The sequence below is a fragment of the Cicer arietinum genome, chromosome 7 (genome assembly GCF_000331145.2).
Source record: "Cicer arietinum cultivar CDC Frontier isolate Library 1 chromosome 7, Cicar.CDCFrontier_v2.0, whole genome shotgun sequence".
Taxonomy (NCBI): Eukaryota; Viridiplantae; Streptophyta; class Magnoliopsida; order Fabales; family Fabaceae; genus Cicer; species Cicer arietinum.
Window position 1 is genome coordinate 3,714,284 of NC_021166.2, and position 12,592 is coordinate 3,726,875.

Consider the following 12,592-nt stretch of genomic DNA (forward strand, 5'->3'; position numbering starts at 1 on the left):
CAGGTTTCCCAGCTAATTCTTTGAGAGATTGAACAACAGCATCCTTAGAGATTTGATTTGACCCAAACATGACAGTGGCAGAAATTGCAGGAGTTGTTGTTATAAATTCAAGGCGAGAAACACATTCTAGAACTGCATTCCATGTGTCTTGAAGGGCATTCATGTCTGAGTCACAAAGAACCAATAGTGTCCGTAAAGCTTCGACATTTTTACTACGCATTTCCTTGGGGGCGTGCAAGAAAGTAAACCTGAGTTGTCCACAAAGAACATAAATCAACATAGTCAAGTGACTCAAGTCAACTGCGCCAAACATCAAGTTTCAGTGCTGTATTCTCTTATAATTCATGAAATATCAAAAAATAAAAAAGTAAATGACTCATTGGCTATTCAATTAAGGTTAAGTACTGAATATTACTAACATTATACTACCATTGGCTATTCAAAAAAAATGTCTCATAATATTCAAAATAACATTTTTTGGGGATGTGGAGCAACAGAGGATGCAGCAAAATATCATACCTGACCAGAGATGTTAAAAATGCATAGCGCATGGTATCCATTCCAAGAACATACGTTATATGTATGCCAGCTTTAAAGCCCTCCATCAACAAAATGACACGAGGCTTATTCTCACCTTCCTCCATAGTTACAGAGAAGGTAGCAAGCAACGGCCACCCAACAGCATCTACCATGGGCCTTACAAGTTCAATCTGCTGAGCAGTGTAGAAAACTCCTCTTTTCACCCCTTTATTCCTGAAAATAGCTTGTGTTTTCTTAATGATATCCTCGCTTTCAGACTTAGCATCTCCTGATGACTTTCTTTTGGGGAGTGCCAGGTTAAGAATACTGACAAGACGTCCTTCTTCACCTTCTGACTTTTGTCTGCTGCTTTTTCCTATAAAAGATGGATCATCTTTCATTTTAATCTCTTCTTTGACAATGGAATCATAGATCTCCTCCAAAAGTTCTTTAGGTGCGCATTCATCTGGATCATCCCTAGCATTCATTCGAACGAAATCTGACTTGGACATCTTAGGCCACACCATTGGATTATGAGCATCAGTATTTAACATAATAACAGCATAAGCAAGAACATAAGCTAAATCTGCATTTTTAAAGAGGCCTGGATTGTCTGCACAGTATCTGCCATAGACAACATACACAAAAGACACTGCTATTAATACAAAAGGCATAAATATCAGTACATTAGAATGCCAATGATATGTACAAAGTATATGGAGAAATATATGCATAAAGTAGAGTGTTGAACCAACTTATATCAATAATTTTGATAGAAAATTAACCTAGTTCTTACATCTAAGGTAAAAAAAACAAATAGAGACGTCTTTATCTCAAATTAAGAGGAATAATTGGGACAAGTAAAAAAAAATCCGTTCTTCAGCGAAATTAATAACTGACATGGGCCAAGGTTAAACTACATAAACCTGTTGATAGAGCTTAACATAAGCTTCTTGAAAGCAATAACTATGATGGCATAATCATACACATATCATCTATCAAAACTCAGCACTAAATAATGCATATAAAACATATCCATAAGCCCAACCATAATTATAAAGACAGACAGACAAACCCTGCAAGGTAATGTGAAAATGGAAGCTACTTAGACATGCAAAATAACCATTACCTCTCAGCAAACTTTTCCATGATTCGATCTATCTTTTGAGCCTCCCCAGGAAGCCGAAACCCTTTAAGAAACTCCCTGATAGCAGTATCAAACTTCATTCCAGAAAATTTCATGGAATCTACATAAGCGTGCATCACAGCAAGGGGAAACTCTTCATGTTGACCTAAATAATCACCTATTGTAGCCTGATAGCAACCAACAGTTTTATATTCCAAACCAAACTTGATTGTAATAAAAGATAAAAAAAAATTGTATTAGATGATAGATTCAACCTTATCCAAAGTGGGAGTGTTTTTCAAAAATTGAGCAACAGAGGCAGGTGTGTTTTCCACCAACTTATTTGATATTAGATACTCCACCCCTTTCATTGGTTTTCTGTTGAACTAAAAGATTATTAAGACAATAAGTCAGTCCCAAATTAAAATTTGATCATTTTGCAAAGAAAGGTTAAGACAAATTTCACTTCCCATATATGAGACTTAAAGAATATATGATTTGATACCTCAGCAATGGCAGCCTCCAATGTTGATTTATGAGCCTTAGCCTTCTCAAAATCACTAGTTGTATCCTCCCTGGATCTTATTTCAAAAGAATCTTCAGCTGAAACCCCTTCTTGCTTATTATTCTTTAACTTTTCCAATTCCCTGTGTGATTGTTCCCAATCGACCAGTGATTTGAGAACACTCACAAGACCCTACAAAGATAAATAGAGCGGGGTCAACCAGCAACATTATAAAAAAAGTCATTTGATGAATTACTAATTTTCAAAGTAAAAAGTAACAACTAAACCTACTTGAAGTGATGAACCTTTAATTGAAGCTGTTTGAGAAGCAGCAGCTGAATTTGGATCAGTATTTTGAGTCCCTTGAGCTATTTTGGACAGAGTTGTAACCTATACGTACATTAAATTGGAAGGTGACAGACATCAAAATTATAATATTTGCCAAAGAGGACATAACTAATTTAAATACTGTGTCTAGAATGTCAAAAAAAGATCACTCTGCAAGAATATACCATTCGTTCAAACAAGTTTGGTGCCTCAAGATCACAGTCATAATTAACAAAGATGTCAACAAGCATCTGTGGATCCTTACATACTTTCTCTAACATCCTGCAAGCCCCACTAAACCAGATTAATAAACTTGAAAGAATAATAACTTCTTAATGTTATTTCTTGATTCAAATTGCAGCGGTGATTTACATTATATACCTCATACTAATAACAACTTTTGTAGAATAAAGCTATACTACAGTCTATAGAAGGAAAATCTTTCCTAATAGAAGGAAATAAAGTGATAAATCTATAGAGAAAAAACAGAACAAAATGTTCTAAAATAGTACTATTTATAATAAGAACACTTTCACTCAAAATGGTAAGTGGATATCTATTATTCTTAGCTTGTTTAAGACACTAAAAGTGTTCAGTGGTATTCCCTAATCTACCTATTAGTATCCTAAAGAATATTTGGTTTTAAGCAAGATATTTCCTAGTCAAATTTTTATAGCATGGTTTATGGGTGTCATAAATAGTACCGATTAAATGTTTAAGGGTGTGATAAATGGTATTGATTAAATAATACTCGAAAGATAAAATGGAAAGAAGAATGACAATTGACAATCAACATATCATGAAGGCTCATAAGCAGAATTTCATAGCCACGGCACAAGAAACTTTTAATCAACTGGGAAGAATATATACCGAAGAACACTGAGTTTTTGGTTGACAGAAAATTCTAAACCATCCAATGGTCTAAGAACTATCAACGGAAAGAAGATGCCTATTTCACCCTGAAAACAAAAGAGCAGTGTAAAAACAAGTAAGACACATCAAATTAACTATGTTTCTCAGCAGAGAAGCTTCTGTAAAATGACTTCCATACTTTTAGACTCTCCCTGAATCGCAATAACAGCACCAAGAATATCCCGGTTGCATACTGCCATGAAAGAATATTGGTATTAAAAAATTTACACATGAATTCTTAAATGTCTGCAAAAAAATAAAGATAAATCCAGTTCTACAAAACCTGAAATATGACAGGGGATTGTGAAACTGAAGCTCGTAACAATGCATATGAAAGATATGCCTTTACTGAATCAATAAAATGGAAGTTCTTTGTAAATGAGTGGCTAACCCCCTCCAACAAACCCTGAAACAAAAGGATAATTTTAAACAGTCAGGATTGAAACTCTTAAAATAATGAAAGCTTGAATATAAAATGTAAAACAAATTATTTATGTCAGTCCTGCTCCTATCCTATCTGTTTAACAATATAGTCTAATTTATAAAGGACACAACCGGAAATTACATTAATCAGCAATAAGAAATGACTGGTGTCGTCTTTAAAGGTTAATTATGTGTCATCATTTAAATGTAATTCTAGATCTCAACCAAGGGCTATAGATACCAAGTATAGCAGTGTTCTCTGATCACTTTGGATCGGTTTCGGGGCAAAAGGTTATCCGACTCAAAGATCAAAATAGCATGTGGTTTCGTGCAGTGTGGATTGTCTCCTTAAAAATATTTGATCCGATTAAGAGCAGTTCGGATAAGATTGGTTTATTCAATTTTTACCGATGAATATATATATATATATATATATATATTACATCAAATAACATAGTACAATCTAAATAACACCAATATCAATTATGTTTGGAACACATGAAATAGTAAAAATAAAATAAAATAAAAAAACATTATGTTAAACTATTAAGTTATCAAGAAACAAAAATTAACAATATATTAATACAACATCTCATACTTATAATAAAGTAACTATTTATTAATTATTAAAAGTTATAAATACGGTTGGGTTCAATCCAAACGGTTTACACAATAAGAGATCCAAAAACATCCAATAAATTTTGGTTTTTGCGGTTTCTGCATTTTTATATCTGTTTGGGGTTTTATTTGGATCGGCTTGTGAAACACTCCTAACCAAGTCGACCTCATACACTAATATAGACCAGCTAGTTGGCCCACAATCATGTGCAAATAATGACTACAAGTAACATATATTCCAATGCATTATGCTGCACCCATTAACTAACAGGTAATAGAAGCTGAAATCATTGTATAACCTGGAGAAGCTCAAGAGAAAGTATCCTAGTCTTGGTCGTAACTTCATCATTATCTTCCTTCATACCCATCTGCAAAATTTAATGTATGGACCATAAGTGGGATTCATGAGAAATTAATTACAATGCTATCATTAAAGAGAGAAAACCAACCTTACCTTGCAAAGAGTGCGGAATACCAATAAAGCATCGCGTTGTGCTATACTCATGCTCTCCAAATCAATCCCACTTGACAGAAGTAAGACTAACAGTTTAGCAACTGTTCTGAGTAAAAAATACAACCGACATCGTGAATTATTCATACCGTGTTATTTTTTTACCATCTTCGGTATGCACAGCTTTGTCCAGTACAGCTTCAAGGCCCTTTAGAAGACAATACAATCTTGTTATTGTAAGGAAATGCTAGAGTGGATTCAATACATAACTATTAACTAAAAAATTGATTTACCTTGATATCAGCTCCCCCAGCAAGATTTTGAAGTTCCTCAAGAGATGTTGGAGATGCATCCTTGGCTTGACTGAGTGCATCACCTAAAGTCATTTCTTTTTCATTTGAGTCTCCCGCAGAATTTTCATCAGATTTTGTGTTTAAATTATTCGATGAAGCTGCCGCTGTAATTGTATGTCCACCAGAAACAGGTGAAGTTTCAACCTGAAAATGTAACAGGCGTTAATATTTATTGTAATAATTTACTGCAAAAGTAATAGGCCTAATATGCCTAAAACTAAGCAATTTAAGAAGAGCCACCGGATCAGTTTCCATCCTCCTGAAAACGATGTTGATCATCTGGGTCAGCATTGCCTTTGATGTTGCTTGGTTTATAGGGGACTTGCTACAAATCCAAACAAAGAATCTCAGTAATATATATTGATAACAACAACCCTTGAAAACGAAATAGAAATGACTAATACCTATTTAGAGCAATATTATAGCAAACTCTGATAACTGCCAGCAAAGGCTCGCCATGTACTGAACAACATAAATGAGAAATCAAAAATAGCATAAATAAGAGTATAGAAATATATAAGCATGCTAAAAACAAAGAGAAAAGGAAGACTAGAAAATAATAGAAGACTACAAAAAAATAGAAGACAATAAACATGTTCTGGTAGCAAAAGATGGTTCTCTAACCACAGCACCTAAATAAATTATTAGACAAGGTAAATAGACGGCCTAAGCACAATCAATAAATGCATGCAGTATATAGTACAATAAATTTGTGAAGAACCAATACTTTATGCCTCAAACTTTCACTTAATCATAAGCGTTTAATAAATATACAGTGACAGTGTAAAAGAGATATCCAATTATATATTTCTCACCATCTTGCACAACAAGATATTACTTCTTAAAACCTGTTTACACAGTGACCAGATGGTGAGAAATGATTATATATGTGTAAAAGTCATTAAATTGTCAGTGTTGGATTATTTAAATCTAATTATGAAGGCCATGGAAAAAAAGGAATGTTTAATTAGTCTTGTCTTTTCTATTAAATTATTAATGAAATTTCCTTTTATCTTAACATAACAGTTTAACGTAGTATTTCCCAATCAAACCCGCTTAGAGTACTTCCAAGTTCCAACTCCCTATCTCAATGTGCATGAATTTGATATTATTTTTAAATAAAAAAAAAGCTACAGTAAAATGAATCGATTAAAGCCAACTAAAAACCTAAAAGCAAGCAACAGAACCCAAGGCAAGTGGCATAAATGGCCAAAGAGAACACAAAAGAGGCTTTAACACAAACATTTTCCACCGTCCTTCACCAACCCAAAGCAATAAACATCCTCTGGAGATACAGAAACCAGTGATCAAAAGAAAAAGAATCCCTGAGAGACATACTTGATACTTCCAAGTACTAGGATGAGTTGCATAATGATTTTGTTTAATATTTTCAAGTGGTCCATTTCTTAACAGACCAAAACTGGATTAATGACCAAATTCCAGACTAAAGCCTCAAAACTTCTTCGCAGACAAAACAGAAATATACAACTTAAAAATTATTACATTTTTCTTCCCTTTCCCCGTTGAATAAAAATTAAGCCAAACATAACTTATTGATTTGGATAAATTAAATTTGCAGATAGGATTATGGCCTTATGCTGAGCCTAAATTTTTATCGCTGTATTTCCAATCTTGAATGTAGAAAAAATAAGTACGAAACTCTCATCAACACTGAAATAGAATCACTTAAACATGTAAATTATGTTCATTTGGCCAAAACATCCTTCTATTCTTTAAATGGACAGCATATTAATCATTTACACGTATAGAAAATGTTTTGATTTACCATACACAACAGAGTTTGCAAGATACCTAATATAGAAATGAATATACTATATGAACACAGATTGTTTGCCCACAGATAGAGCATGATATCAGCCGATATACATAACAAAAGAATCAAATCATTTCTATCACCATAAACATACCTCTGAATTTTGAGGAAGCCACGGCAGTAAGAAGTACCTTCAGCACTTGGAGAATGGTACTGCATGTTGATATTCAAAAATGAATATATGTTTAGTCAGTATTAATTGCCTACGCGTAGTGATTAGCATACCTGTCAGGTGATGAATTGTCAATACAACTGCAAACCATGTTTAGAAGATCAGTAAACAATGGGACATTTTTACCGCCGTCTAACCCAGGATCTCCCTCCAAATGGTCATATGCAATAAGTTTCTGTATTAACAGTAATTGGGCAGAATAAATAAAGTGCAATCAATTTAGTAGAATTTCACATCATAGTAGCTATAAGTACTAATTGAACAACTTATAGAGTAGAACAACGAAAGCATGCCCATACATGGATACAGTCTAAAGCAGGCTCTAGGATTTTCAAGTTCTTTGTTTCAATGGCAAGACGAAGTGGATTTAAAACAAGTTCTGCATCAGCTCCTTCAAGTGTATTCCCAGCTTTAGCTAATAGAAGAGTAATATTTCCACTATAAGGCCTGCTACCATGATCTGCTGCGTCGGAAACATGTTCAGCCTTCTGTGACTGATCAGTTTCCGACCTAGTTGCTGCTCCATCTTCAGTTTCATTTACACTAGTACAAATCAAATCAAAACAATGTTATAATTAAAAGTATCCAGCTCCATTCTCATTTTGTCCCAACCAGTATTGTTAAATTACAGCCATAGCGTAACTGAATCTAAGCAAATGGCTAATGTTCCATGATTTCTCTCTGTTAATCTAATGGTCGACATCCAACTGTAGTGTAAAGCCGGGCTGTAGAGGCTTTGGTATTTAGTACAAAATATTGTCAAATAGCGGCTATAGCACTATTGCATAGTGAAATTCAAACAAACCACTATTCTTTGCTATCCCTCATTCACAACATTGTCTCAACTTAAAAAAAAAACAACTCCCAAGTAAAATTATTCAAAACGCATGAGTGTCATGCTTTTTATCTAACGCATTTTACCTCACAGATTCAGGTGAGGGTGCAGCTTGATTTGCCTCGTTCTGCTTTCTCTGGCTAGCCTCTTTGGTAATATCTGAAGCATTAAACATATACAATGAGATTATTAGTGCTATCATAAACTACATGATCACATGAACTGAAGGATCAATGCAAGCAATTGAACAGTGAAGAGATTAATTATCTTAACTAAGCTGAAAAGAAGGAGAATGAAAAGCGGATTACAACAACAAAATAGCAATTGAAATAGATAGGGATCTAGGGTTGCGGAATTGAGAGGGAAAAAAAACCTGTGTAATTATTAATAGCTTTCTGAAGTTCGGGAAACTTCTTGCCGGAACATTCCTTGAGCATAGAATCGAATGCTCGAGTAACAAAACCTCCGGCTGCACCTCCAGCCATTTCGTATCACTCTCTGGAGAAACCAATTATCTCTAACAGCTACGGATCAAAGACGGTGTGGAATACGGAAACGAAATTCGAAGAAATGCAGGTGAATCGAGATCATCCGAAACCGAAACGAGATCACTCTGAATTTTCCGGCGACGAAAGAATTGGATGAAACTGGGGAAGAGAGAGAGTCGGAAATTGAAATCGGTAAGAGAGATCTGAAAGATGGATGAAGATTAAATGAGAAAATGGAAGGTTTAGATCTGTGTGTGTGTCTAAAAATGTTTTTATGGGTTTGTTTTTGTTTGTTACCCAGTGTCTACACTATTAAGATGCTTCCTTTAAGTTTGGGATTTTGGAACACAGAGGGACTATTGTGCAATAACTTTTTGTTTCTTTTTTCCATCAATAAACAAACACTTACATTTTATTTTTTTTGGAAAAAAATTGTTGTGGGCCTATTTGATCATAGGCTTTATTTTGGGGTGAATATGGATAGTAAATTGAAAATTTCATCCCATTCTATAAATTTATACTTCTATCCCACATTTTAATATAAATTCAAATTTACCTTTAAAAAAAACACACTTTATGTTTTGTAGTATAGATTTATATTCTAAAAAATTTTAAAAAGAAATTTCTAAAATACAAATGTATTCGAAAAAATTTTAAAAAATCTCATGAACAAATTTATATTCTCATAATTTTGAAAAAAAATTCTAATACATGGAGTTTAAATTTTCTATAAATAAAAATAAATAAATTTTCTGTAATTAAAGTTGAATTTAGTAAAATAAGAAGAAAAAAAGTAAAATAAATAGTTTGCATAAAATGTAGAAGTAGAGTATCAACGTAAGGTATTAAGTAAAATTTTCTTACTCATTTTTTCGGCATTTACCGAATCCTACCTTTCAGCAGTATAAAATAAATAGTGTATTGAGAGGCAAATTGGCCAACACTAGGCATGGATGAACAGTCATGTGTGTAACATTATTCGCCTCCACCTCTTGTCACTTTTTTAAGTCCCTAAAAGGGTCTGATTGGAAGGAAAATTTATGAGGAAATAAGTTTGGAGGAATAAATTTATAAAATATATATATAGTTTTTTAAAAATTTAAAAAGAATCATAATTTGCGATCATATAATATCTAAAGCACAATTCAATTATTCAAAAAAAATATTTAATAATTCGGTTAGTCTAAAAAAAATCCAAATATTCACCTAAATAAAATCTCCAAAGACAATTTTAAAGTTTTAAGTAGAGATGTGGTGTTAAAATCTCTCATAGTCTTAAAACATTTGACTCGCTTTTACTATCGTACTCGAGACTCTCCCGTAGATAGTATCAGAGTCGTTAATTTGATGTGACCATACCTTCCAACAATTGGTGTTTTGATTCTCGTGTAGTAAATTATTGTGTCAAAGTCTCTTGTTTACTATAGTATAATCGAATGATAAAAATGTTGATGAATCGACTTTACTACGTATACATGTATCTTGATACATTTGTAAGCGGGTTTTTGACAATGTTTTGAACTATAATTGTGGAGATAAGATGTTAAATCATTGTGGGATATGTTCAAACAGTTGTATACATTGAAGACATGAAATAATAATATCAGTGATATTTAGTCACAAAATTCAAGATAAATCTATTAATATATATAACAAAAACATAACGAAATGATTAATATTACAGCAAACATAATAAAATTTATTATCATTATAAAAGAATAAGAACATGTATTAATTAATTATTTGAAATGATGTAAATATGGAATGAGAAGTTAATTATCGAAGTGACGTACAAAGAGAAAGGAAGGCATATATGACGTTGTGACAAAAAGTCGAAGGCTATACCTACAGTAAATAAATGTGACTATACATCGTTCAATTATTGATGCAACATATGTAGGAAAGTTTGGCCAACGATCTTTAAAACCAAATCACATGAAGTTTGGCCAACGATCTTTAAAATGTTGATAAATATGATTTAGTGGCTGTCTAATATTTGCATAGTGTACTCATGCTCAGCATTTTTCTTTGTTCCAACAAAACCAAAAGTAGGGTGAAAAAAGTGTTTGTTTCTATTGGGTTAGAGTACTTTTTCCCGTTTCCCGTCAAAAGTAAAACAGAGTACTTTTTAACGTCATATGAACAATATGAATAATTTATAATAAAATTACAGGTATGTGAATTTAAAACACTACGTACCATGTAAAGAACACCACGAAGTTATAAAAGATAAAGAAACATGGTATACCTTTAGATGTAGCTGTTCATCTTAAGAGTTATACTACCTATAGTTATTTGTTAGTATGATAAACCATATAATTATAGTAATGAAGTTAGTCCAATAGAAACATTAGATCTTCGGGTGGAAAGAAAGTGTATGAAAACAAAAGTTCTTGAACTAGGTGGGTGTGTCTAACTTTTTTGTTAGAGAAACGTCCAGAAGTGTCATTCCGCATTAACATGTTAACATATTAAAAAATTTAAAAGTTATGTACTGAACTTGTTAAAATTTTAATATTTATCTTTTTTTTTCTTTTTTTAACTCTTTAACAAGTACATAAGATACTTGTTAGCATTACTCACTTTCTTGTGACTTTGATGTAATTTTGCTCACACATGAAGAAATGAATTATTTGTTTTATTTAGAAATACATGAAAAACAAATTCAAACTTCCATATTTACATTTTCAGCTGAGAACTAAGGAGTCATTTTTTTTAATTCACATTTTAATACAAAAAGTCCCAATCTTTATCTTTTTCCTAAAAAAACATGAAATTCATTTCGAAATCCTAATGTCAATTTCATTTTATTGTCTCTAGTTTTTATCTTTAAAATGAAAACGATCTAAGCCGCTGCCATTTATTAATTTTTCTTTTTACAAAACAACCAGATATATAACCATAAACACAAATGGAATAATCAGAGGTAATACTTTGATGAAATGTGAAAAATATATTCACATAATACATACATACATAAATCATAAATACAAATTTTGTGTTCTGATATCTACTAATTTTGTTGCATCTAGCAGCCAACAAAGTCAACAAGATAGGATTTTAATCTCATAAATTTATGATGTTGAAGAGCATGAAAATCCAAGAAATAATGAATGTTCCCTAATCTATATTATCTTATAAAAAGTAATTAATTAACAAGGTAATAGATCATCACCAAAGAGATAAAGAATTCTCTCAACAGCCCAACTAGGTTGAGGAGGAGAAACACAGCTTGAAAACTCTGAAGAAATTGAACAAGAATCAAGAAACAAAGGAGCTCTACAAAGTGGACAAGTTTGGTTATGATTTTCATTTTCATGACCATGTTCCAACCATTTATCTATACATTCCATATGGAAAACATGGTAACAATTCATCAATTCTCTAACGTCATCTTCCATTTTTAGTTTGTTCAAACAAACAGCACATGTTTCCTCAGTTTCTGGAAGCCTGTCTTTGATATCACCAAAGCTGGTCAAAGGTAACATATGACAAGTTGGGTGTTGTTGGGGGGTGTGAATAGAAGTTGTTCTTCTGTGTTTGATTACTTTGAAAACTAAGCATAAGACCCATCTAAGAACTGCTATGATTAGAGCAGCTTCGTATATGGCTTGGCTTATTGTGAAACCAGAGATGGATTCTTCAGTGTAGAAGCCCATTGAAGAGTAATTGAGAAAATAAGAGGGTGTGAGAAGGTGGAGGGGGAAGTTCATATGAGTTATGTGGCTTGTTTATAAAGGCAATAGGTGATGGTGGTGTGGTGGAGGCAACTACTTTGCTTTTGTTTTTTCCTCTCTTTTTCTCTTTTGGATTTCCTTTTACTTTCACTCTCTTCTACCTTCTTTCCTGTCTTCCTTTTCAAAATATCATTTGTTATTTATTTTCATTGCTTTTTTATTCTACGTGAATTCAGTATACCTCCTGCAGAATATTGATCATATTTTATCTATCTTTAGTCCAACTCGAGATTAACATGATTTTTTTTTCTTTTTGAAAAATAAGAGGGTTAATTAAGACTAAGATAAATAT

General features: G+C 32.6%; 2 protein-coding genes across 2 annotated transcripts in view; both read right to left on the reverse strand.

Moving 5' to 3' along the window:
- LOC101501224 (brefeldin A-inhibited guanine nucleotide-exchange protein 5) overlaps window positions 1-8,899 on the reverse strand; it is an 18,313-nt gene extending 9,414 nt beyond the window's left edge. Inside the window, exons 1-21 of the mRNA XM_073363954.1 lie at window positions 8,449-8,899; window positions 8,162-8,234; window positions 7,540-7,783; window positions 7,294-7,415; window positions 7,163-7,221; window positions 5,639-5,696; window positions 5,475-5,559; window positions 5,175-5,378; window positions 5,031-5,089; window positions 4,885-4,954; window positions 4,730-4,798; window positions 3,673-3,795; window positions 3,529-3,582; window positions 3,348-3,436; window positions 2,663-2,759; window positions 2,442-2,540; window positions 2,151-2,342; window positions 1,921-2,031; window positions 1,649-1,833; window positions 520-1,143; window positions 3-248 (exon numbers count right to left, since the gene is read on the reverse strand). Coding sequence (XP_073220055.1) covers window positions 3-248; window positions 520-1,143; window positions 1,649-1,833; window positions 1,921-2,031; window positions 2,151-2,342; window positions 2,442-2,540; window positions 2,663-2,759; window positions 3,348-3,436; window positions 3,529-3,582; window positions 3,673-3,795; window positions 4,730-4,798; window positions 4,885-4,954; window positions 5,031-5,089; window positions 5,175-5,378; window positions 5,475-5,559; window positions 5,639-5,696; window positions 7,163-7,221; window positions 7,294-7,415; window positions 7,540-7,783; window positions 8,162-8,234; window positions 8,449-8,560 — 2,975 coding nt within the window. The 5' untranslated portion in view covers window positions 8,561-8,899. The remainder of the gene's footprint in view (window positions 1-2; window positions 249-519; window positions 1,144-1,648; window positions 1,834-1,920; window positions 2,032-2,150; window positions 2,343-2,441; window positions 2,541-2,662; window positions 2,760-3,347; window positions 3,437-3,528; window positions 3,583-3,672; window positions 3,796-4,729; window positions 4,799-4,884; window positions 4,955-5,030; window positions 5,090-5,174; window positions 5,379-5,474; window positions 5,560-5,638; window positions 5,697-7,162; window positions 7,222-7,293; window positions 7,416-7,539; window positions 7,784-8,161; window positions 8,235-8,448) is intronic.
- Window positions 8,900-11,475: 2,576 nt separating this feature from the next.
- On the reverse strand, window positions 11,476-12,392 carry LOC101501536 (probable E3 ubiquitin-protein ligase RHA4A). The gene has a single exon (XM_004507999.4). It carries the CDS (start codon window positions 12,274-12,276, stop codon window positions 11,716-11,718), a length of 561 nt encoding a protein of 186 aa, XP_004508056.1. The 5' UTR covers window positions 12,277-12,392; the 3' UTR covers window positions 11,476-11,715.
- Window positions 12,393-12,592: the final 200 nt, after the last annotated feature.

Coding starts and splice junctions, on each gene's coding strand:
- LOC101501536 (XM_004507999.4), bottom strand. CDS start 12,276: ATGAACTTCCCCCTCCACCTTCTCACACCCTCTTATTTTCTCAATTAC.